The sequence below is a fragment of the Brassica rapa genome, chromosome A07, assembly GCF_000309985.2.
Source record: "Brassica rapa cultivar Chiifu-401-42 chromosome A07, CAAS_Brap_v3.01, whole genome shotgun sequence".
Taxonomy (NCBI): domain Eukaryota; kingdom Viridiplantae; phylum Streptophyta; class Magnoliopsida; order Brassicales; family Brassicaceae; genus Brassica; species Brassica rapa.
The window spans coordinates 15010989-15036037 of NC_024801.2; the positions used below are offsets into that span (position 1 = coordinate 15010989).

Genomic DNA, 25049 nt, shown 5'->3' on the forward strand with positions numbered 1-25049 from the left:
TGATAGGTTAATTGGAAAGTAAAGAGACGTAACAAAGGATAAAATAATTTCAGGTATATACTATATTGTATTATGTATGTTGTATTTAGAGAGATATTTTGGTACGTCAAAATTAATTGTCATTTGGTAAAATTCGGATATGGTTAGTGATTTAATTTCCGAAATAATTGGTAAGCAAATTGTATCAATGTAATAGAGTGATATATCTAATATATATATTTGGTCAAAATCTAATATCTAATATATTATTCACGAAAAAAATGAATGGATACAAGTACTTAAATGATAATCTTTTATTAGTAGATAAAAATAAGACTTTAGACTAATATATTATATACAAACAGATTCTAATAACATATAATTAATATAATCTAATAAAATTAGTAAAATTTATTTATTGGTTCTATCAGTAGTTTAACCGGTAGCCGAATTCTGAGTTTTAATGGTTTTTTGCAGATTTTTAAATAATATTTTTTTCAAAAATTCAAACCGGATTATATATCGGATCATCGGATTTACCAGTTTGACTGCAGTCCGGATACGATTTAACACTGATCAAAACTTATGTTTCATACCGTTTATGTTTAGCTAATGGCCTTAGTCGAATGATCAGAATAAAGAAACACAATATATTTGAAACGGGCCTCGGGCCATATTAAATGTGTATCTTGACGGGCGACGCAGTGACGTCTGGCTCTCTTGATTGGAACCACATTTACCTACAGGTGTATACACTATTTGGATATTTGAAAAGGAAATTTCAAAAACAATTGTCTAGCGCTGTACCAAGTACCAACTACAAAAAGTCGTATTAACCGGTACTGAGTAGTGACTAATGACTAATTCAATCATCAAAAGGACACTTTGTAAATTATAAATCATTCTCTTTTTCAGCAGCAGGCCACGCTATAAAAAAGGCACAAAGCTTCTCTTTATGATTATAGACAAGAAAATGATGATCAAAAATGTTCAAAGCGCAGTCAGAGTCCATAAAGGTGCAAAAGATGTACCTCTTCAGTCACCAGGAGATTACATTAGCCCCGAGATCTACAGATTCAACAGACAAAAATATCTCAGAAGCTACACGTTCGAATGCTACGACGGTGAAGACCACTTGTCGGCCAAGAAACAGAGGAAGTGGTTCAAGAACAAGAAAAAGGTCATGACGATGAAAAAGACGAGCGACTCTCTTGGCCACTCGCTCAAGACATGTCTGAGGCTCTTGTTCTCTTGCTTTCATGTCTGATCCTTATATGTGTACCATAAATATTTTCCCCTCTCTTTTCTTTTTCCTTTTGATCGTAATTTCAAGCTATCTTCACTTTGTCTTGGGAATAATGTCAAATAATGATCCATGTACAAGTATAACCAAACTGAATTCAGAAAATCATTTCCATTTTTGGGATTCAGAAAACATGTATCTATCTTTTGTTGATTGGATATACTTTTGAAATTTAACAAACGTGATTTATCTGTTCTGATTTTTTTGGTATGGGGTTGCATTTTAAAATATGTGCAATATGTTTACGAGTCCAACGAGGGAGATAATTTATTTTTGTGTTTATCGTAAAGTTTTAGTTAATTTATATGAGCCGGCACAGTCGCATTCTCAGAAAATTTCTTTAATAAGACTTATTTATGCTATACAATTACAAACAAATAGTATATCGCAAGTTCAGAGAGTTGACTCACGTTTAATGTATACACAAGAATACAATGTCATCGCATATTTATAACCCAAAAAACAAAATAATTTCAAGGATAAGATCAGCTTGTCGTTTAGTTTGGAAAGATACAAGTAAAGAGGAGAGAAAGAGACGTGTACTGGTTTAGTTGGTCCATCCCGATCAATGGCCAGATAAATAGTAATCAAACTGATCCTTAGGTTATTCAGTATAATTTTCTAATACAGTTAATATGTTCTTGAAAATATGATCTCTACTTCTGTCAGTTTTCTTTAAAATGATGACTGAACAGACACGTCATCTTCAGAACTGATCTATTTCTCCACCTTCAAATCTGCTGGTACTTTTGAACGTATATAACTCTTGTTATCACTTGTTAATGCTATCTAAATTTATTGTAACGTATTAAACAAGTATATAATAAGATTCAATCATTTTCAGAATAATAAAAAATTAATGGGTTTGCATAAAAAATTTAATGGGTTTAGATTAATACATGATCCATAAGGCGCATTATTAAAGGCCCGCTAAGAGCAATACTTCATATTTAGCTAGCCCACAGTATCAATTAATTGAATACACTCTCTTTCTGCTTGCTAAAATAAATTAAAATGATTTAGAGGACGAAACAAACCAAAAAAACATGCATATCTCGTAATTTGTGAGCTGATGTCCGACGTTATTCTGAAATCGAGGAGACGAGTAAGCCCCAAAACAAAAGGTAATGTTAGTTTACCATTACCAAAAAAACTCTTTCTTTTGTTACCGTAATGAATTCTTACTCTCTCTTACAAAATCGCAAATAAATTAATCTAATATGCAAACCAAAACATCGGATCGGATACGCAACGTTGTAATTTATTATTTTTGCTTTCTTTCAAAAATGAAAAAAAAATATAGTTGAAAATGTGAAGACAATCTAAAGTCAGAAGAAGAGCAGGAAGACAAACTTTACTTATGCCTTCACACGTCCTCCCAATTTTCTTTTAACAAAAAAAGAAAAAAAACTTTTTTTTTCTTTCTCGGGTGAGAGTGTGATTCTTTGACACAAGGAAGCCGACTTCTCAGACACAAACAAATTTTCCGGACATCCGCATTTGTCAATTTTTCCCGTCTCTTGTCTCCAAAAAAACTAAGAGTGAGAGAGAGACAAATAGCAAGAGCACAAAAGCTATCATCCTCTTCCAACGTGTGAATGTTCACTTTAGCCCCCTTTTACTTTCATTTCTTTTGAGGTCAGTTTTTTTCACTTCTGTCTTCTTCCTTCTTTCTTTTACTCTGTTGAGACACTTATATTTGGAATTTTTATGCCCTTGCTGCTGCACTGCCCCCACCCACTATAATCCTCTTATGATATTTTGGATGCATTCGACCATGTCCTTTGGCTTTTCAGTAAAGCGATATTGTTTTTATTTTTCTGCAGGCAGATTAAGTGTTCGTTGAAATGTCTGACTGAACCCATCTCCTACTATGTTATAGCCGCTGCTTCCATTTGGTAACTTTTCTTGGACTCTATTCATATTATTAATTAGAATATTAAGATATAAAGTTAAGTAAGATAAAGAATGTAAATTGCATGCCAATGGGGCCATGTGATTCAAGAAGGAACTGTGGAGGAGATAGAGAGGGGAAGGTCAACAACTCAGACTTGTTTGCCCAACTAGCCCAAGAAATATAAGAAGAAAAACCCACACATTGGTTAAACTAATATTCCTTTTTCATTATTATGTTAGTCTTTAGTGGTTAAAAACTCATGGATATTGAATATTACCATCAGCTAGTCTATAGGGCAAATATCAAAATACACATATCAAAAGTTGGGTATTACTTTAATACACATGTACATTGTATATAATAATGTTTATTTAGTTTGGTTACCTTAATAATCCCCACAGTAACTTTACTTTACTTTTGAAGGCAAAACACTTTTGTCACTTTGTCTATTTTTAACTATCTATGTAGATCTCTAGCTCCCTCTTTTTTTTTTCCGATTTGGTTGGGTCTTGTACACACTGGAGAGTGGTAACTGTCTTTTTTGACACGTGAGTCGACTCTCTCTTTTCTCACCATCATTTCCCTGAAACATGAGCCATACCCAACTTTTCTTCTTCAGTTGAAACCAACCCACGCTTATTTTGTCCCTTTTAATGTTTAAAAGCTCCCTCCTTTATCGCTAAAGGATATAGAAGTTTCGCTTGTTTTATAGTATCCGTTGGTGTCTTACAGGTGAAGAAGATTCACTTAGCTTTTCCACAAAAGTCCCCACCTTTTCAGGCTATCTCCGCTTAAAAGTTAAAGCTGGAGTTTTTTAATAAGGCCATGCGGTTACTGCTTCGATCTCTTGAAGCATTTCCTGTAACTCTTTTGGTTTCTCCATCTTCTGGGAACTGATAAGGAGAAAGCTACTTTGTGGTAATTTAAAAAAAAAACAAATGGGATTTGGAGTTGGTGGAGGTAGTAGAATGTTGGATTTGAGGATGGTTCAAAGCCACAAGCGTTCAAAAAGGTAAGCTGTCCACTCTATTGTTCGTTATTTAACAACTACTACTTTGTAGATTGCTCTAAACGTGTCCCTCTATTTGTCTGTTAATTGAATCCCTTGCTGCTGCGATGGGTCACACAATAAACTGAAAATCTGAGATTTATGGATCATTCAGATAAATTAAAGTTTTTATTGCTGCCCTGAACAAGATAATGCGTCTGTTAAAACTTTTAAATTTGCTAGTGTAATGGATGAAGAATTAATGAAAACTTTATTCTGATACTTAATGGATTTAAAAGACATTCTTGTTAAATGTGTATGTGGTGGTAAAAATAGCAACTCTGTATTTTAGGATGGGTTTTTATTCATGCAACCTGTTTCCAAAAGGTTAAATAAAATCTCTTGAGAATCTTTATGCACAGTGCCAGCTTTCCAGAAAAGAAAAGAGCTGAGGGAGATCAACCTTCTTCGAATACTTCTTTTGAAGCCTCTCAACGCATCAAGCTGGTGAGTACAATCACTTTCTTTCCATTCTTTTAAAGTGTATTGGTATTTGTTAAAGAACAGCCTAAGACGCTGAGACATGATTCTTGCCTTGTTGGATTTATCTTTATGTTTCTTTTGACTAATAAGCATCTTTTTCTCTCTCTCTTTCTACCCCAAGCTGCTTTTTTTTTCCTTTTTGCGTCTTTTTTGTGAAAGCCTGCCTTTACACAAATGCTTCGCTATTCTTCTTTGTATCCTTCTTACTTGTCTTGTACTTTAAAAAAAAAACGAATTCCCTTTCTGGTATTAAGTTGTTAGAAATTAAACTCTCTAAATTAGAGAGTTCCCAAGCTGTTTCTTTATAAAACCTATTCTGAGACAGGTTATCGTTTTGTGGAATTTGTCTGACTTGGTTTATTAGGACATGGGTCGTTCAAATGAATCAGCCAAAGACAAGCCTAATCAGTATCACTCAATCACCGAAACTTCATTGAAGCAAGAGGTAAATGTGTTGTACGCTTTGTTTTTACTTGGTAATAATCATGTCCTTATTCCTGTGGTTGGTTGGAATCACAGATTGACCAGCTCGAGACAAGACTACAAGATCAGTTTAAGGTTCGTTGTGCATTTGAAAAGGCATTAGGTTATCCAACAGCTTCTTCGTATATGTTGTCGGAATCAAACGACATTCCTATGCCCAAGGTCAGTCACTTAATTGTATCTATCTTTTTGGAAACGAGCTCTGTGCAAGTCTAAAGATACGTTATTCCTTTCTTCTTCAGCAAGCTATTGATTTGATCAAAGACATTGCGGTTCTGGAGATGGAAGTTATACATTTGGAACAGTATCTTCTTTCATTATATCGAAAAGCCTTTGACCAGCAAATCTCTTCTGCATCCCCAAATTCAGAGAAGGAGAAGCCAAAGCCTCCTCCTGTGACAACCCCTAGAAGGCGTTTAGGCTTTTCTGAAGAACATGATCCCCTGCTTGATGATGATGATCAAAATCGACCAAAGGAAACCGAAATGGAATCCAGTTTTCACCGTAGCCACTCGCAGCGTTCATCATTCGAGAGTAGAAAAGCTTCTCTAGAAGATTCTTGGAGTAAAGCCACCACCCGCTCTTGCCACTCCCAGCCGCTGTATGCGCAGAAGGGAGAGAATCTAATCAGTCTAGCTGAACATCTCGGCACTCGAATCTCAGATCATGTTCCAGAGACGCCCAACAAGTTGTCTGAAGGGATGGTCAAGTGTATGTCAGAGATATACTGCAAGCTCGCAGAGCCAGCACCTTCTGTACTACTACATGAAGGACTTTCATCGCCAAACTCGTCTTTATCATCAAGGAGTGCATTCTCGCCCTCTGACCAATACGATACATCGAGCCCTGGATTGGGAAACAACTCCTCCTCGTTCGATGTGCGTTTAGACAACTCTTTCCATGCACAAGGAGAAAAGGAAGACTTCAGTGGACCTTACAGCAACATGGTTGAAGTGCTTTGCATTTACAGAGACGCCAAAAAGGCCAATGAGGTCGAAGATCTTCTTCAAAACTTCAAGTGAGTCGCTTTGAGATTGATGAGGGTAGAATTTGATTGTATATTTGTATGTGAATTTTTAGCATCTTGGCATGTTTAAACTCTCGCAGGTCGCTTATCAGTAGGTTAGAGGAAGTCGATCCAAGTAAGTTGAAGCATGAGGAGAAGCTGGCGTTCTGGATAAATGTGCACAATGCACTTGTGATGCATGTAAACTCCTTTTCTTCAAATAATCAAGTGTCAGTTTTGTCTCTTAAGACTCTTTATGGCAATTTTTATCAATCTCTGTATAGGCCTATTTAGCATATGGGATTCCACAGAACAATGTGAAGAGAGTGCTTCTGCTACTCAAGGTAACAACATCTCTTGCACAGAGAAAGACGCATTCATGAACCATCCTTTCCTTTCCCTCTGTCTTGTAATTTGTGGTGTTTTTTTCGCATTTTCAAAAGGCTGCATATAACGTTGGTGGACACACGGTTAGCGCGGAAGCAATACAAAGCTCAATTCTTGGTTGCAAAATGTCTCATCCTGGACAGGTAAGTTTGAGAGAGTTTAAATGTTAGCTTCAAAGCACAAACCTAGAGTATTTAAAAGGCGTTTTCTTTTCATTCTCTTTTAGTGGATTAGATTGCTATTTGCTTCAAAGAAGTTCAAAGCAGGAGATGAAAGATTAGCTTTCGCAATCGATCATCCAGAACCTCTCCTACATTTTGCACTTGCTTCAGGCAGCCACTCCGATCCCCCGGTATTTCTTTATCACTTTAAGAGAATCACTGAAACACTTAATTAATCAAACGCCAATTAAAAGAGCTGAAGCCTATGCTTCTTGGTTGTTGTTTTTGTTTTGAAACAGGTTCGTGTATATACACCAAAGAAGATCCAGCAAGAGCTAGAAACGTCGAAAGAAGACTACATAAGAATGAACCTAAGCTTACGCAATCAGAAAGTTCAACTGCCAAAGCTTGTGGAGACGTTTGCGAAAGAGTCCGGTTTATGTTCGGCGGGTTTGAGGGAGATGGTTAACCGGAGTATACCGGAATCTTCGAGAAAATGTTTTAAGAGGTGTCAATCTGGTAGTGGTAAATCACGCAAGGCCATTGACTGGATCCCTCACAGCTTTACATTCAGATATCTTATTTTTAGAGAAGCTGCCAAATGAAACAAATTATTCATTCATATAAATGTGTGTCAGTGTGTATATAAAAAAGATCGTTGTCTATGATTGTCCCCATCTTTTAATCATAATAATGTTCTGTTTCGTCTGGATGATTGGATCTTCTTGTTTCTTCACAGTTACTTAGCACGAAGGAAAGGATAGGAAACTCATTAGTATTGTTGTTATCATAGCCAGTTAATTTTCTTGTAAGTACATGTTTTTCTTCTAATATGGCTTTGGCACATGAGCACTGCCAAGCTCCTTTGAGCCTCACCACACGACTTGTTTATAGACCCCGCACGTGTGGTTTACGGCCCCCTAAATTCTTTGTTGATATTCGAATCCTAAGCTTCAATAAGCTTGTGGAAGCACCGTAGCCTATTGGTTAAGGTTTAAAGGCTTCTACACCCAGGTCTGGGGTTCGAATCCCAGACTATGCAATTTATTGCAGATTACAGGAAATCCAGGTTTCAAGTCCCGGAGAAAGCGGTTTATTAAACAATTATGCAGACTCCAGAGGAAAAGGCTTGCAAGAGATCTTCAACATGGTGCAAGTAAATCTGGCCAGGCGTGGATCTTCATAGGACGGCTCAGGTGATGCAGTTAGGCGTAGGTCTTCATAAGGTAGGTAGTATTGTCGGTTGTCGAATCGTCTATGTAATCTTTCCTATATCATAATTGTAAGATCGTAATAAATCAGCGTTAAAAAAAAAAGCTTCAACGCCTTATTTAATTTCATTTGTTTGTTTTAAAGGCCCATTAATGCTGATTAGGGCCAATGGATCCTGCCTTCTTCGCCTCACATATTCCAGTTTAGTCAAACTCATACTAGTAAACTTTAGTAAAATGTTGCTCGTTCTATGTATAACCGAAACAAAAAATCTGATACTTAAGACTTTTGAAATTACTTCACATACTGGTAGCTATGCTTTCATGATCAAGTCACTTGTATATCCAAACCACCGAACTAACTCTTTCTCTTTGCATACAAGTCTCAACAAAGAAATTGAAAATTTCAATGTTCAATGTTCAATAGCGTATAGTCCAGTCATAAATGCAGCACGAAAGGGAAGTAAAATGGACCACAACTTCCATCAGAACATATCTATCAAAACGTTAAATCCTTCCTTATCTTAATGCAAAGCGCCTTAGTTTTCAAAATTATTTTAGATTCAACTGTGCTTGGTTTGGTCGAGTACATTGGACCAGAATCTAGCTATAATCACAAGCTGATTTGCTGGTTATAAATAACTTTTTGAGATTTATTAAGACAGACATTTACGTGTGAGAAAAATAATTAAACCTACGGGAACATTGCACTGCATTGTTTGAAGATTGGAATCACATCACACTGGATTTAATATACCACTAGGATTAGACCCGCGCCTTGCGCGGGGTGAGATTTTTTTAAAAATTTTAAAAAATTAGGTTATAAGATGAATATTACTAATATGTGGTGGGGTTTTTATTAAGAGATATAGGATTTTTGTTTTTTCGTTATATAAGTATTTATAGATATTGGAAGATTAAATTGTATTTACAGTCAATGATCTTTCTATAAATATTTTTGTTTATTACCGAGTATGTGATATATTTTTAGTAAGACAAATAAAATAGCATACCATTTTTTTGGTAACTAATCTTATTAAAAGATTTATATTTGATTATTGTAAAGACTTTAACACAACTTAATAGAACTTGGAATTAAAAAAAATATTTCTCACAACATTTATATAAATTATATTGTCGTAACATATATAACATAATAGATGAGTTGAATAATTATAATGGGCCATAATAATAAACAAATAAATTGAAAGGCCCGATTATATTTGTTCCTTAATTATGATTGTCCAATATTTGAGGGGAAAAGCAAGTCATTGTCTTAACACAAATTGCAGATATATTGTTTCCCAAATTTTTTTAATTTTTCCCATATTTGCCGTTCCCGAATCGACTGTTTCGTTTATCACCGTCACAGACGATTCCAAAGCGATCTTCTGATTTATCTCTCTGTGCAATACGTATTCCCGTTCCAAACCTAATCAATAACAGCAATCGAAGGTTACTGGTCTTCCACAGAGTAAACAATCGATTCAGAAAATGAGAAGCTATAAGGTTAGTCAATTTGATAATATTTTGAGATCTGTAAAATCAATTATCAATTGCAGGGAGTTTCATTTGTTTCGGTATTTATTTTTCAATCGGGTCTCGAATATAGGTTGAAATCTGACATAGCTTTCACAGAAAACCTAAATCCATCGTTTACCTATTTGATTTCAACAAATCTAAATTCTATTTAGGAATATCTATTTGAATTCAAATGCTTGATAAAAATGTTAAAATTTAATGATTGTTTGCTTGATTGAAATAGAATTTTTATGATTAGTATTAAAAATTCTTTGCTTGATATGAGTATACTTAAACAATCAAGCAAAGCAAAACTTTGTGAATTATCCTTAAATGTATTTGAGTTGACGATATATTTTAGTTTATATTGAATAAGAGTTTCACATTGCAGAGAAAGATTGAAGAGGTGGGAACCAAGGGTGTTGTTTCAGACAATAGGACGTCTACTAATAAGGTTAGCATCAACTGTATTGACACAATAGTGAGATAATTAATTATACGACCCAGTAAAGAACGCACTTGTGAAAAATTAACTATCATTTAGCATTGTAAAAATAGAGATCAAAATAAATTTATCTTATGTTATAAAACCCAGGAACATTATAAAGCAAAATCAAAAACTGAAAGATAAAAAACTGAAAACGATAAAATGTAACACCAAACGTCCTCCTCATTATCCCTTCGAATGCTTGTTGCAAGACATCAATAAGCATTTGGTGGAATCCTGTTAAAAAAAGGACAATTTTTTTTAACAAACAGTAGAGATCTTTAATGATATGAACAAAATCGTGTTTTGTAAAGATATTAATGCTCTTACAGCTGACGAAAAGCTATAATCTCCGGAATATTGGGTTCGAATTCAATCCTCGAACATCCTTCAATGTTCGTGATGAATGTGAATCGACCTAATGAAACAAAAAAAAATATTTTGGTAAACACGTATAATTTAAGAACCAATTTTACAGCGTATAAATTAAGTATAAATTTAACAGGTTTAAAACAAAATTTATACCTTGGAGCCTTTCGATTTGCCAAAAACTCAAGACACACAAAACAACATTTGCTCTTGTATAATTCCAGTAAGCATCAATCTCAACAGCGTTCCTTCCATATGCAACACAGTTTAGATGTTTATACCTGTAATGTTAAGAGTCATATCATCTTAGGAAAATAGTAAATGTATTGTGTCATAAACAATGGATTAAAGTAACACTTGAACTCACCCAGGATTTAGCAACCAAGTCCCTTTTCACCGATGCATGAATCTTAGCACCCTAGGTAAATAGCAGAATAGACAAAAGACTTTCAGAAACGAAAATAAAGGCATAAAGTAATGTACTTTACAGGCGTCCAAAGAATCTCGTACCTTAACATCGCAAAGAACCATTTCAATAGTTTCACCTCCAGCAGCTGAGTATTGTTTCCACAACCGGATGACTTTGACCTTGATCTTCCACATAGTTTTGAAAGGCTTAACATCAGCGACTGGATTGATCGACATGGTTTCTAAGCAACGGATTTTTTTTGGCTCTTTTGCTTGTTTGCAAGTTGATGTGGGATTCAATGAGTGGGAGCAATGTTTATATATGTCGTGTCTAGGTTTGGGAGCCATAATAATTACCATCAAAGAGTCACAGGAAACTACATATTTTGTTTTCCTTATCTCATATATCACATTAACATCGATGAAACCTTGGTGTCGAAGCAAACGTGATGGCCACACAAATATTTAATGGGTACGTAAAGTTAAATATTATTATTTCCTTTATATGGTTTTATAGCATTAATGATTGCAAATTTCGTTCCTAAACTAAGTCTCAAAAATATAGGATAAACGTGATGGCCAATCGATCATTAAAAGATACTTCTTTATTTTTGGCAATACCATTACTGATTTAAAACTTGTTGCCAAAGTCAAAGTTATATTATATTTAAATATTGTATACTAAGTTTAATGTATGCCACGACATATACTTACAAAGTAAGTATAACAAACCATATGTTATCGAATAACCACGATACATGTGACAATATTATAGTGTTTTGTTTTAATTTCGCAATACAAATCCCCTATAGAAAATAAATTCCATGGTTCAGTGTTTTCTTTCCACAGTGTTTCTAAGATATTTAAACTTTGGCATACCGGTTAAATTGAGTTATCATAAGAATTAACGGTGTTTCTATTGTCTTTATGTATGACCTTATCATCAAATACTTGGCAATCCATCAACAGTTTAAAACAAATTAGTATGATATAGACAATCACAATCACATTTCATCATTGACTCTGTCGTCGAAAGAAGCGTATTTTGGTTTCTTTCGAAAACTGGATAGTAAAATTAATAAACAAAATAAAAGTTGAACAAATTTTCTTTAAATAAATTGGATCAACAGAGAACACTCGTCTTTGTTATCATATTTTGGTTTCCACGTTTTAGACATAGTATGCCAAACAAAACAACATATAGAAGAGCACGCTACATTTCCAGCAAGTTCTGATTGATTCTTCATCCATTCCAAGAACTTTTGTTTCTGTTGATGTTCAAGTACATTCACATACTCGTCTTCTCTTATTTTTTCTTCCTTTGAAAACATAAGCTGGCGCCATATCCCTTTAGCAATCTGTAAATTAAAAAGGTTTTTAAGTAAGCATCTTACATATGAATTTCTAAAATTATATAAACGGTAAGTTGAATGCAAATCCCCTATAATTATATTTTCTATATTTTATGACCTTCTCATGGTTTGGCCATGCGATTTTAGATGACATCCTAGAATAGATTTAAAGAAAATATTTGTCAACTTTTATTCTTCGTACCAAACTATAAAAGTATATATAGGAAAAGTTACAACGAAGTCTCCCAAAACACGACATTCTACTCTACTCATGCCTTGCACGAAAAGCATATACGTAATAAATAGTACCTTTACATATTCGGTCAGCCCATTCCGAATTCAATACGCCCAACCATTATGTTAATAATAAAATTTAGAATTAAATACATAATCAAAAGTTTACTTATGTAGATATAGCGAATCATTGTGTAAGGAGTATATGAGTAATGACGATAGGGGAATGTGACAATTGTATTTGACGGTGTAACAATTATATAACATTTTGCTAGGATGTTTAATTTTATACTAATCTCAACATAATGAGCTCTATTATACTGCCACGTAAGACAATTAAGAGCACAACAAAAGGACACGTAGGAAGGGGCTATTTTTAATTATTACAAACTTGAGGTTATAACTTTTCAAATGATTCACAATTAATATATAGGGGATTTCTCAAAATCTAATGGCAAATTTGTTTATTTTTTCTCCATAAAAAGAAAAAAAGTCAAACGTCTCTAATTACAATTTTATACGTCTTTCAAAAGACTAATTTGACCCTACTCGGCGATCGTGCTTAAGTTCCGCGTAAGTCTTCCGCCACGTACGTTTGTCTTCACTCCGACGATGTTTTTCGAGTTACCGCCGTCGCCGTCAAGCCAACCGACTCCGCCGCTCTTGGTCAGCGCCGAGCTCGCTTTAACAGCCAACGCTGCCATTTCCTCCGCCCTTAGCGGATGATTGAGCCACGTCAGCGGTAAAACGAAGTAAAGCTGTCCCGATCGGAGCTCCTCGTCGCCGGAGACGGCTGAAACGGCGTCGTCGAAGTCCAATTCGTCTGAGTTGCAGACAAAACTCGACGGGTATTTCTGCAAGATCTGCCAGACTTTGACCGGAGTTGAGAACTCTTGTAAAGTCCCGTCGAACAGTATCAGCTTCGCCGAATCCCCCCTCATACATTCACGTGAAACGCACGCTCCCATTTTTTGTTTACGTCTTTGGAAAAAACAACAACTCTATGAGTTGACTCTTGAGTTTGAGGTTTTGTAAGAGAAGATAGGATAGTTCGATGTTGTATTTGTGAAAGAGACGACCTTGGGACGAGTTTTTATATATGAATAGCGAGGAAGAAGAAGACAACTAGCCTCGAGAATCTCTGAGTCCACGTCAGATTTGTCTTGTAGTAATCACAATGGAACATGACAGCTCACGGTTTGGTTTATTTATTGTTTGCCAAATGATTTTACAGAACGGACCCTCGAGTGGAGGGTATTTCGGGAAAGAAGGAGAGATTAACGTGGCCAAGATGAGAGAGGAAGGAGCAGCATGACCGGCAAAGCAGACGAGATTGAGTTAGCCGGGGAAGTTTCGCGTCTCCGGTGGGTGGGTTAAGATTAGATCTCTCACGTTAAGACACTAGGGACTGACTGACTACCATGTGAGAGTGGACCCCATCAGTGTTCTGGGCCCGTTAGATTCTGTTGGACCCTTTTAGTAGATACAAGAGTCACCTACCTTGAGGAGTATTCAAATATTTTAACTACTTTTTTTTTCAAATCACTGCTTTTTATTTTGCATGAATGTGGCATTAATGAGAACGTTCCCAAAATTATCGAATGCCTAGTGCTATTTTCTTATGTTGGACGGCATGCAAAAAGCTGTATATAATTGTTTATCTTGTTTTGTGTTATGTATGTATACTTAATGCTTTTGGCTTTTGCTTTGAACGATTTGCTGAAGAGTCTTTCTTTCTAGGTTAAAGTGGACTTCTTGCTTTTTGTTTATATATATATATATATATATATATATATATATATATATATATATATATATCAATTAAAATGGATCTGTATCGACTATAATCAATTCATTGGCTATATAATGGTTCAAAAACAAAAGGAATAGGACGAGTTAGTCTGGTGGTATACGGCTTGTGGTTGCACGTACGGTCTCGGGTTCGATTCGCATTGGCCACCGAGGTTTTCACATGGGTTCTTTGGCCCGAAGAAACCAACACGTGGCCTGATCCAAAGCGGTCGCCAAAGGCTTAAATCTGTCACGTGGCTAGTCTGGATCCACAAAATAGAGGTCAGGAAACTCCTCCGAATATAAAAAAAAAAACAAAAGGTAAAATATCGGATTGCCCTACCACTCTATTTACTTTCTGAATATAAAATAGCTCAACCTTACTCGCACAATGTTTGTGTGAGGCTGAAATCACCCACGTCTCCACCGAAATCAAATCAGAAAATGTGTCTATCTTTTGTTTAGGAATTTTGATATTTTGGCGGATGTATCTTTTGATTGTTTTTACATGCCTAGAGAACTTGTCCAAATACCCAGCCATTTAACGTATTATAAAAGAGTGGTTCGTCAGATCTAGTGGATACTAATCTCCCACGGTGGTGTGACATGCTTTCGTATGTAAGGCCAACAATAGTTATTACATGAGGTCAAACTGGACAATAATACAATTCTACTTATGTCCCAATTTGAATTATATTTGTTTTTTTTTTTGAAGAATATGAATTATATTTGTCCCAATTAACCTCTTTTTGTCAACAATTAACTCTTATTTAAAACCCAACAAATACATATATGATTTTTTATTGATATTTTAAAAATGGGGCGGGGAGGGGGGGGGGGGCATATACTATATATGTGCTACTGCCTTAATGTTGTTTTTGTGGATTAGTCGATTATCCTTAAGATGAAACTTACCAAGTAACATGCCTCAGAGCAGAATGATTTTAGATATAGAACATGTGATTAGATGACACGCACGCTTATAGAATCTACTGTAAGAGTATCTTGAGAACTTCTTTGGCGAGTGAATGCAAAGATTTGTACTATACTTCTCTACGAATCTGATCTCTGTAGGATAAAATTAAACAAGAAAATTAAATAATTTCATTAATATATACTAATTCCAGAGGTTTAAAACATAAGAAAGATCATCTGACTTGTGATCTGCATTGTTATGTGCTGTCCCACGCCAATGTAATTGTTTGTGTTTTTTCATGTCACGAGATTTAAGAACAAGCACAGACCAATATGTTTTATTTATAAGTTAAAAACACTGTTTTGTTTTAATATTTTACACCCATGCACATTATACTACAGGGTAAGGTCCATAAGGAGCAAGGTGATTATACTAAATTACTTAATACTATTTCCACTTGCTGCTCGCCAGTCTATTTAACTAGTTTCATACAAATATCAACTACACAAACCAACTATTTCAGTCATTTGTATATTCCTCGATTATCGAAGTGATTTTAATGTAAAACTTCTAATTCGCAAAGCCCATCATGTTTAGGACTGATAGCATGTTTTGAGGCCCAACCATTCTATGTATACACAACAGATCAGCTACACATATTATTTCTTTATCAATAGACCAAAAGATCAAAGTTGGTATTTGGCATGTGCATTTTTATTTTATAAGAGGGAAACGAAGGAAGCATGAAAAGATGTTCTCATTATCATCAAATACAATTAACAGAAGAAAATGTTTTGATATAATAACATGATCACTCAAGTTGACCATACCACACCCCTTGGATCTTCACATCCTTTGGTACCTTGGCACCCAAGTCAGTATCCGACGGCTGAAGACTCTCGAACACTCCGATCACTTCTCCTGTCTCCGGTTTGCTCTTGGTCACTTTCAGAGTGATCTCTCCCACCGAAGCTGCCGTGTTCTTCACGTTCTCCTTCGAAAGCTCCTCTTCGTCTCCTCTGCCTCCAGCTGGCAATGCAACGGCGTTGTCATATCCTGTGGATCCACCACGACCCTTTGGGTCCAAGAAGGACGAGCCACGGTACGACGGGACCAAGAATTTGCCAGTGAAGTTGTCTGGTTTGCCCGAGGCGTCAAGCTGCTTGACTGTGAAGAGGAACGGCACACGCTCGCCTCCTGGAAGCTGAACAGTGACTGCAGCGTAGTCGATTCCGTCTTCTTCCTTGAAGTTCACGCTTCCGTCTGAAGAAACCTGATAAAAAAAAAAGAGAATCTATGAATCACAAACCCTAAACCTAACCCAAAAGAAGTCTGTTTCTTGCGGTGGAAGCAAAATAAAAAACCTCGAAGGGGCCTTCGATTTCGTCAAGGGTGTAGGTGAGACGGGTCATGAGCTTGGTATTCTGAAACTCAGGAGGTGCGTTCTTGCTAACACTCTCGGCTTTGACGGTGAAGGAAGTAGGCTCGAAGCAGAACTTCTTGCCAGCGTACTTACCGGGTTTGAAGGAGAAAGTCTCAGAGCCACCGTCAATAGTTGGACACTGGTTGGCAGTTCCGGTTCCTTTGACTTCCATGTATGTCTTGCTCTGTATCTCGTCATAAGTGAGTCTCTTCGGAGCTCCCTCTGCACTTGCTCCCTTTCATTACACCCAAAAAAGATACAACTTCAGTTAATCAACAAACTGATAGCAATAAGATTTAAAAATTCATTAAAAATCATACCACTATCAAATTAGGTGTGTGAGCATTAAAAAAATTGTTACTAGTGATTGCATTTACATGAATTGAAGATTATGAATCTAGCAGGTTAACGCAATATTCTATTATGCTATTCAAAATGTTATTGGTTTAGTCATTTAGTGTTCAATGTTACACCGTAACGAAGCTGTAGCACACAAAAACTCTTTAATTTTCTTGTATGTGTTTTAGTTAATTTCATTTTGTTTCTTGCTCAATCTATTTGTGATAAATTTTATCTATGAATAGGTGATGAAAGAAAGTTACCGAGACGACGAGAGCAGAGGTTGCAAGAGCGAATCCGGCGATTTTAACAGCGTCGGAGCATTTTCCGGCAAAGTCTTTGATGTCAGATTGGAAGGAACAAGTGAGGCGTGCAGAAGAAGTCTCTAGGCCGAACGATTTGCCGACGGTCTGAGTCGAACGGAGGTGAGCACTGCCGCGAGAAGGAGCGGTGGAGATTTTTGCGGACTGGAGGAATGTGGCGGCGGATTGGAGAGAGGCTGCCATGGCCACAGAGTGTCTCTCAGATAGTTCTAGTTTTTTTTTTTTTTTCCTGATCCGAGGCAGAGCAAAGTAAAGATTAAAAGAGTAATAATCGTAGTAGAGAGATAAGATTGGGATAAGGCGATGATTTTCATTGGTTTGTTTCGTGTGACTGGCTTCTCTTGTTGCCACGTGTCCAAATCTTAAGTGGAGATATGGATACTGTCCACCCAGGGATGCTGACATGCATGTGACATCCAAATATTGTAAAAAAGTGTTTCAAATAATGGCCCATGCAGGTTTCGAACCTGCGACCTTCGCGTTATTAGCACGACGCTCTAACCAACTGAGCTAATGGGCCTTTGTTGAAGATACAAATCGTAAACTATTGTTGATCGATAAATCGTTTTTTTTTTTTAAAGCATTGAACTCCAATGTTTTCAACTTTTACTAGCAGTGCCCTTATCCCTAAATGATCATTTCTGGTGAGGATGCTTAGAGCTTTATGTCTCCTCGTTTGTTTGAGGCTTACTTTTTTTAATTCTTATATAGGTTCTACGATGAAATAATCCATATCAGTTGCCAATGAAAAAATGTTTAAAGGTGACGTTATGAATAAAGACGACTTTTTTTTTATCAAAAAAGACTTCTTCTATGCGTTTCTCTTCTTAAATATATATAACTAAATTTTTTATCCCCAAAATATTCAAAATCTTTAAATTTTACTAGATACATTTGATATTAGAAACTGGATTAGTTTGGCAAGTTGTACAAAGTGCTAATTGCTGTTGTTGTTGACAGATTGGATAACGTTACTTTGTCGTTATTGAAAAGCTTCGGTAACTCCAAGGAAAAGTCGATTTGGTCATGCCTAAGAGCATCTCCAACCCCACTCCATATTTTACTCTAAAATAGAAAAAATGAAGTGGGAAATGGATGATGAACAAAAAATAAAAAACCTTGAAAGTATCACTTACTAGCACTTTAAACCTTGAACTTTTTTCACTAACACTTTTAACCTTCAAAGTGACATTTTTATCATAAAAAACCTCCAAAGAAGAAAAATGACCAGCTGAACAGGTTAAAAATATTGTTTTTTTCAAAAAATAATTATTTAATAAATAAATAAACAAAAAAAATTAATAAAAATCGGAAAATTTAACAAAAAACTCATAAATTAAAAAAAGTGAGAAAAATAAATAAAGATTTAGAAAATTAAATAAAAAATAACTAAAATTCAAAAATAAATAAGATCAAATTAAAATAGAGAAAAATAATAATAAATTTCAAAAATTTGAAAATTCAAAAATATTTTTTTTTTATTTTCAAATATAATGTCGGAAATTATCATTGGAGATATGCCAAAAACCGTCATTGGAGATATGTCGGAAATAACGGTTTTTGGCATATCTTCAATGATACGGTTTTTGGCATATCTCCAATGATAATTTCTTACATATAATTAAAAATGAATGTTGATAAAAAAAATTCATTTTCAAATGATTTTTTTTTTTAATTTTCATTTTTTTTTGAAATTTATGATTTTTTTTTATTTTTCTCCATTTTAAATTGATCTTATTTATTTTTTGTTATTTTTTATTTAACTTTTTAAATCTTTATTTATTTTTTTAATTTTTTGAATTTATGAGTTTTTTGTTTAATTTTTCGATTTTTATTAATTTTTTTGTTTATTTTATTAATTAAAAAATTATTTTTGAAAAAAAAACTGTTTTTAACCTGTTAAACCGGTCATTTTTCTTCTTTGGAGGTTTTTTATGATAAAAATGTCACTTTGAAGGTTAAAAGTGTTAGTGAAAAAACTTCAAGGTTTAAAGTGCTAGTAAGTGACACTTTCAAGGTTTTTTATGCGATTTTCCCCTATAAATAGAGTAATCTTTTTATTTTTTGTTCATTACTCCATTTTCCCACTCTATTTTCCCACTCCATTTTCTCAATTTTGGAGTAAAATAAGAAGTTGATTTGACTCGAGGGCATCTATGCGAATCAGAACCGAATTACTGAATAAAAACTAATACAGCAGCCTATATATCTAAAGGAGCATAAACTAGTAGAAACAAATAGGCACTCAGAATGAGTAGGAGGTTTTGATTCATCATTAGGAATCAGATGACAATAAACAATCCTCATCATGCCTTTCTTTCTTCTTCTCATCGAAATTTTAGTGTAGAACAAAACTAACATAAACAGAGTAAAAATAGGATTCCTCTCAGACAAATGCCTCGATTGTCCCCACGATTTAAAGAATGGATTGATCGGACTCGTCATCTATTGTGTTGTTCATCACCAAGAAACCCATATTTACTTGTTCGTCTCAAATTACTAACAGGAAAAAGAACAGTCATCCTCTCAGACAAATGCCTCGATTGTCCACATGATTTTTATGAACGGATTCATCGGACTCGTCATCTATTGTTTCTTCATCACTGAGAATTTTTTTTTAATTTACCAAAATAGAAATCAAATAATTAACTTAAAACCGATTTGAACAACGAACAGAGTGCCTATCTAAAAAAATATTACCGCAACAGCATTACTGCTTAGAATAACAAAGAAAGGACAAAAGAGCTATATTTACGATGAAATCATATACTTGAATTTTTGAATTCAGACGGTAGCCAGCTTATTTATAGCTGAACGGAAATAGGATTAGGGTTTTAGGTAGCCTGCTCCATAAAACGACATGAAGTCTTACTATCAACTCTGAACAGCGAGTAGTGTTCTTTCCCGCTTTACTTACGCCAAAACGGCGCAACATTCGATGTGTATATAGGTGAAACGGGTGAGCACTTCGGTTCTTTTCTCGGTTCGGTTCGAATTCGGTTTGGTTTGGTTAGTTTGGTTCTAGTATTTTTCTAACTGAAGTAAACCATAGTTAGTTTGGTTCGGTTTATATTCGGTCTGCTCCGGTTTGTATTCAGTTCGGTTTGTATTCGGTTCGATGTGTGTTTTTGAATCAGTTTAATTAGATTTTTTTAGTTTAATTTGTGTAAGTAAAATTATGTTTTACAACATAAATTATGTAAACATAAATTATGTAAACTAAATTTAATATAAAACTGAAAAGAAATTTTTTTAAGAAGTCACAAAAAGTATATGTAAGAATTTAAACAAATTAAAGTTAACGAAAGTAAAATAAACAACATCATTAGTAATGTCTTTTATAACATTAAAATTAAAAAATCAGCAATGAATGAAATATTTTAAATCAAATATTTTGATGATTACATATTAAATTAGAAAATTTTATGTTAATGAATAAAAAAGGGAAAATATGTGGTTTAGTATTAGAATTTAAGTATATTGATATTACTAATATTTTTAATATAAATAATTATAAAACACATCGGTTTCTCGGTTCGATTCTGTTTAGAACCGAACCGAACCGAACTATTCGGGTTGGAGAAATCTTAAATCAATAGTTTGAAATAGATTTTGGTTCGGTTTGAATCGGTTCTGGTTTGGTTGGTTCGGTTTCACTTCGTTCGGGTTTTTGCCCGAAACAATTCCTACTTCTCACCGACAGCTTCTCAAAAATAATCAATAATTACGGCCCAGTTTTTTTTTTTGAACAACTACGGCCCAGTTTCTAATACTTCAGAAAGTGGCCCAGATTTTGATATTATAACGTGTCTTAATCCGAGTTGGACCAAAAAACATGTGTTAAGCTGCTTGAATATCATATTTGAAGGCATAATCCAATACGTTACGTTAAAAAACACTTTTGTATCTATGAAAACTTTAATTATCAGTGGGGGCTTTAGGCTTTACGTTTACTGTGGATATGCTAATTCAGATACGTTTATTTTGGTTATACAAAACCAAACTCAAAACGTTTCACATTCGTATAGAACATAGCAAGACATCTACACGGATTAAATTTAAAAAAAAAACAATCCAAGAATCATCATCATCATCACGATATGCTTTCCTGATTCTGTACTAGAGATTCATCGATCAAACCCGTCGGGATCTATGATCCACCACTGTTGCCTCTTGCGAATCGCAGACCTGCGTCTTGAATTTGCACCCGAACTTTTTCGTGATCGACCAACTTCTCGGCCGATCGGTAACCGTCGTCGCCGGCGAACCTACTTTATCGATCTTGGCGATCACTTTCTTCATGTTTGAGCACTCTCTCTCTAACCGGTGAACGCGCGTCCTCATCGTATCCATATCCAATCGAAGCACCTGATTCTCTCTCACCGTCTTCTTCCATTTCCCAGCGTCCACCTCCTCTTCTCCCCTCGTTTCGTTGCCGTTAACCACCTCCGCTATCGTTAGATTCCTTGTCGCTGACGGTCTCGGCTCCGTTGACTGAGACGGAGACGGCGATTGAGCCGCGAGTAGCGTGCCTGCGATCGCGTGGCGGAGCTGTAACTGCTCGAAGAAGAGGACTTGTACGACGGTTCGTAGTGGAAGCCGCTCGTTCTGCGCGGCGTGTGTGCACGCTTCTAACGTGAGTTTTTGACAGTCCATCACGCCGCATATCTTCTCCTTCTCTTCTTCCGTTACCCATGGATGCGCCTTGTATTTCATATTTAAAAGAAAAATTCAAAATCAAGTCAGATCCAATTATCCGGTTTAATGATAACCGGTTGTTAACCAACTCTCCAATAAGATTGATTACCTTGAGATATACGTCGACAGCTCTGTAGAGTCCATCGTCGTAGAGCCGAGCTTGATCCGGGAGCGAGATCGCTAGGTTGTAGAACTTTTCCGATTTGAGATTGGCGTCCGACGCGATCTCCGCGAGGAATCCGTCGATCAGTTTCCCGACTAGCATCAGCGACGGAGACCGTCCGTCAGCCTCGACTAGCGCGGTGCTCGATCGTTCCTCCAAGGAGTCGAGAAAGTGGCTAAGGATCCTCTCCACCAAATCGACGTCGTATAGCGTCTCGTTGAGGTACGAATAGCTAGGGACGAGCAAATCGTCGAGCGAGGCTCGCTCCAGCTGCGATCCGATCTTCCTCTCCAGTAGATCGCGGCAAGTCTCCGACGCGTTGAGGATGATGGCCGTTCGTAGTAGCCCGAAGAGGAACCTCGTGGTCGCGGAGATGGAGCTCTTATCTAACGGGAGATTAGAGGTTATCGTCTCGAGTATCTCTCTCTGTTCGTTCTCCGAAGCTGCGGTTGAAGATGATGATGACGGTTTACGGTTAGATCTCAAGATTCCTGGAATATGCTTTTTGGCGTAACTAATCAAACAGCTCTCAATGACGTCTGAGCTCAGATCTTCCGATCTCATTGAGAGGATCACCGTTCTGAAGATGGGAAGGCTCAGCTGCGCCAGATCTTCAAACCATAGCTCCGTATTCGTATTATCCCTATTCTGTTTCTTTGCAGACTTCGACGACGCGCCACCGGGAATAAGCGACAGATCAGGGCCCCCGCCGCCGTCGTTTACGGGCCAACCGAAGAGTGAAGGATCGGCTGAGGAAGCTCTGGAGACGATGGACTCTACGCACTGTTCCGTTACACCAAGCGATTCCGCTAAAGGTGAGACTGACTCGCAAGCTTGAAGAGCCTTGATGGATTCTCGCAAGCTCTTGTAGACGGAATGCGAAAGAAACCTCTCCGTTTTTGAAATAAGGTTATCTGGTGAATACTCTTCAGTCATTTCGAGATGCTCGGCCGCGCAGCGAAGCGGAACTGCAGAGGAGGCGGAGAGGTCGATCTTGACGCCGTAGCAGAACTTTGCCACCATCTCGAAGCTCTCTGAGCTCCCGGGAAAGTCTTCGAGCTTTATGTGTGGAAAGCCATTTTCTTCAGTCTCCTGCTCGTTTTCTTCTTCTTCTTTTTCTTCATCCTCGATTTCATGGCCTTTTCCCTTTTTATCGCTCTCTGCTACTACTACAGTTAGCGCCGTGGAGGTTTGGGGATTTACAGAGGAAAATGATCTCGTCTCCTGCTCTGTAATCAACCTGTGAAGTTTCCTGCTCTTTGACATGAGAGGAAACTGGAGGACACAACAAAAAAATTGAGGAAAAAGAATTTAAAAGAAAATGAAAGATAGAATCTGAGGTGTTTATGGACACACCTTATGGAGGTGAAATGTCATATCATCAACTTCGATTTCAATGTCGCTAGGTAATCCAGTCGTGCAGAACCTTCATCAACAAGAAGAAAACAATATGTTAAAAAAGGATAAATTTCTGCATTACAACGAACATTATCGTAATTAATTGAAAGCAGTGTTAGCTCTCATCACCATGCTTGACCCTTGGAGGTAGACTTCTCTGACGACGCCATTGTTTGTAGACCACACTGGTGAAGAAAGCTCTGAAAAAAACACTCACAGAAGAAACCAAAACCTCTCTCTTTCTAAGGAGAATGTGGAGAGAAAAAGAGGGAGGAAAGAGGAAGGAATTGGAATCCTAAATGATGAGAAAGAGACTGATTAAAAAAACAATTATTCGTATATCGAAAAAGGGGATCTCGTTTTTGATCCATCTTTCCTCCCCTTTAATTTGTTCTTTTTATAAATTAATCTTTTAGTTGGAGAACAGCAAGAATCTCAACTACTCTCTCAAGACGACACATTTTCAGATAAATTTCGCTTTGGGACAAGCAAAATCCCACTCATTTGTTAATCATGTATTCTAATTAACTACAAACGCTGCCATTTTATGCTTTACAGTGTTTTTTCTTACTTATTTTGAAATGCTCTCCATTGATATTTTATAGTTTAAGTGAATTGTTAAAAAAAAGAAATCAAGGACCAAAGTTGTTTACTTAAACAAATTAAGTGGCAGACATATATATGGACGGTTCTTTTATATATTACTACTAGTTAATATGAAAATAATGTTTCACCTAATTCTGAAAAATGGGGTTTTTGACGTTTAGGAATCCCATGTGGAATGCAAGGGGGACATTAATTGTTTTCTTTTGTTATGATATTTTCATAGCAAAAATTATATTTATTGCAAAATTTACAGATGTAAAGGAGGAGAGAAAAAGAAAAGGTATGTGCAGCTTTCAATGCATTGTTCATCCATCCACAGTTTTAAACCAGCCAACCAAACAATAAAAACTATATCGACCTTTTGAAAATTTGAATGTGGAAACAAACATTACGGTGCTCATGTTTATTATATTTGTTTGTAGACCCCTTGTTTGAATTTATTGATGCAGACATATCTCTTTCATATTGTTAAACGCTACATGTTCATTTACTATCTTACAAGTTACAACTCCTAGGAGTACGTACAAGTTTTTTTTACTGAGGTTTATGATTCTATTGTTGGGTCGTTTACTCAAAATGTAAAACATATACCTTAGGTAACTTAGAGGCTATTCCTGTTTCCATCTTCTTACTAATTATTTACAGAGCAAGCTCAAATGGTAATATATGTAATGGCTATAGTACAGTTTTTACTAACATGTGAATATGTGTATTCATGGTCCTTTCCGCATGGATGCAGTTTCTTCAACTTCATCGAGTCATTGTACGTGGCACAAGAAAAAAATAAAAGAAGCAATCAAAGTAAGAGTAGACTTTACCCCAGAAAAACTAGAAAGTCACTCAATGATTTTCTCACTTCCTTTATTTGTGATCTCACGTGTTATGAGAAATAATCATCTGATGGAAAAAAGTTTAGAAGACGAAATGATGGTTTCACACGCACGCACCTCACACATCGTCTCGTCCATGCACACCTTCGCACCGTTAAAGATAAGTTCACATCTCCGTTGATCCTCACAACCTTTTTGTATGCCATTGCCAGTGTTATTCAAATATCAGTTTT

At 36.1% G+C, this 25049-nt stretch overlaps 4 protein-coding genes and 4 non-coding genes across 10 annotated transcripts; 1 reads left to right on the forward strand and 7 right to left on the reverse strand.

Annotated features, from left to right (window-relative positions):
- The first annotated feature begins 1971 nt into the window (after positions 1-1971).
- LOC103829585 lies at positions 1972-7483 on the forward strand. Of its 3 annotated transcripts, XM_009105259.3 has the most exons (12): positions 1972-2920; positions 3109-3180; positions 3912-4191; positions 4590-4674; positions 5075-5155; positions 5230-5355; positions 5436-6211; positions 6301-6400; positions 6484-6543; positions 6643-6729; positions 6813-6938; positions 7047-7483. In XM_009105259.3, the coding sequence occupies exons 3-12, from the start codon at positions 4118-4120 to the stop codon at positions 7350-7352; spliced, it is 1821 nt and encodes a 606-aa protein (XP_009103507.1). In that variant the 5' UTR covers positions 1972-2920; positions 3109-3180; positions 3912-4117; the 3' UTR covers positions 7353-7483. The 3 variants fall into 3 exon arrangements, with proteins under 3 accessions (XP_009103507.1, XP_009103508.1, XP_033131232.1); XM_009105260.2 differs by lacking the exons at positions 1972-2920; positions 3109-3180 and adding an exon at positions 3709-3727; XM_033275341.1 differs by lacking the exons at positions 1972-2920; positions 3109-3180 and having other exon boundaries at positions 3752-4191.
- Positions 7484-8808: 1325 nt separating this feature from the next.
- Positions 8809-14883, reverse strand: LOC103829588. Its single transcript, XM_033275350.1, has 2 exons — positions 10846-14883; positions 8809-10753 (listed from the first exon to the last, which is right to left on the reverse strand). Exon 1 carries the CDS (start codon positions 13295-13297, stop codon positions 12875-12877), a length of 423 nt encoding a protein of 140 aa, XP_033131241.1. The 5' UTR covers positions 13298-14883; the 3' UTR covers positions 8809-10753; positions 10846-12874.
- Positions 14884-15734: 851 nt separating this feature from the next.
- Positions 15735-17370, reverse strand: LOC103829589 (oxygen-evolving enhancer protein 1-1, chloroplastic). Its single transcript, XM_009105262.2, has 3 exons — positions 17062-17370; positions 16401-16694; positions 15735-16309 (listed from the first exon to the last, which is right to left on the reverse strand). Exons 1-3 carry the CDS (start codon positions 17302-17304, stop codon positions 15848-15850), a joined length of 999 nt encoding a protein of 332 aa, XP_009103510.1. The 5' UTR covers positions 17305-17370; the 3' UTR covers positions 15735-15847.
- Positions 17371-17567: 197 nt separating this feature from the next.
- On the reverse strand, positions 17568-17641 carry TRNAI-AAU. The gene has a single exon. It is a non-coding gene; the product is annotated as a tRNA-Ile (tRNA).
- Positions 17642-19366: 1725 nt separating this feature from the next.
- On the reverse strand, positions 19367-19436 carry LOC117126990. The gene has a single exon (XR_004449751.1). It is a non-coding gene; the product is annotated as a small nucleolar RNA Z105 (small nucleolar RNA).
- A 66-nt stretch (positions 19437-19502) lies between these two features.
- LOC117127029 lies at positions 19503-19590 on the reverse strand. Its single transcript, XR_004449789.1, has one exon. It is a non-coding gene; the product is annotated as a small nucleolar RNA SNOR75 (small nucleolar RNA).
- A 52-nt stretch (positions 19591-19642) lies between these two features.
- Positions 19643-19730, reverse strand: LOC117127028. Its single transcript, XR_004449788.1, has one exon. It is a non-coding gene; the product is annotated as a small nucleolar RNA SNOR75 (small nucleolar RNA).
- Positions 19731-21061: 1331 nt separating this feature from the next.
- On the reverse strand, positions 21062-24531 carry LOC103829591 (BTB/POZ domain-containing protein At5g66560). The gene is made up of 4 exons (XM_009105264.3): positions 23510-24531; positions 23339-23408; positions 21929-23257; positions 21062-21825 (listed from the first exon to the last, which is right to left on the reverse strand). Exons 1-4 carry the CDS (start codon positions 23548-23550, stop codon positions 21256-21258), a joined length of 2010 nt encoding a protein of 669 aa, XP_009103512.2. The 5' UTR covers positions 23551-24531; the 3' UTR covers positions 21062-21255.
- Positions 24532-25049: the final 518 nt, after the last annotated feature.

What these genes read in the sequence shown, in the direction of transcription:
- LOC103829585 (XM_009105259.3), top strand. Translation starts at nt 4,118, where the DNA reads ATGGGATTTGGAGTTGGTGGAGGTAGTAGAATGTTGGATTTGAGGATG. An exon ending in ACGACATTCCTATGCCCAAG is followed by an intron (nt 5,356 to 5,435) that starts GTCAGTCACTTA and finishes TTTCTTCTTCAG; the next exon opens with CAAGCTATTGATTTGATCAA. An exon ending in ACAATGCACTTGTGATGCAT is followed by an intron (nt 6,401 to 6,483) that starts GTAAACTCCTTT and finishes ATCTCTGTATAG; the next exon opens with GCCTATTTAGCATATGGGAT.
- LOC103829588 (XM_033275350.1), bottom strand. Translation starts at nt 13,297, where the DNA reads ATGGGAGCGTGCGTTTCACGTGAATGTATGAGGGGGGATTCGGCGAAG.
- LOC103829589 (XM_009105262.2), bottom strand. Translation starts at nt 17,304, where the DNA reads ATGGCAGCCTCTCTCCAATCCGCCGCCACATTCCTCCAGTCCGCAAAA. An exon ending in CCTCTGCTCTCGTCGTCTCG is followed by an intron (nt 16,695 to 17,061) that starts GTAACTTTCTTT and finishes GTGTAATGAAAG; the next exon opens with GGAGCAAGTGCAGAGGGAGC. An exon ending in AAATCGAAGGCCCCTTCGAG is followed by an intron (nt 16,310 to 16,400) that starts GTTTTTTATTTT and finishes TTTTTTTATCAG; the next exon opens with GTTTCTTCAGACGGAAGCGT.
- LOC103829591 (XM_009105264.3), bottom strand. Translation starts at nt 23,550, where the DNA reads ATGGCGTCGTCAGAGAAGTCTACCTCCAAGGGTCAAGCATG. An exon ending in ACCTCCAAGGGTCAAGCATG is followed by an intron (nt 23,409 to 23,509) that starts GTGATGAGAGCT and finishes TTGTTGATGAAG; the next exon opens with GTTCTGCACGACTGGATTAC. An exon ending in TGACATTTCACCTCCATAAG is followed by an intron (nt 23,258 to 23,338) that starts GTGTGTCCATAA and finishes TGTGTCCTCCAG; the next exon opens with TTTCCTCTCATGTCAAAGAG.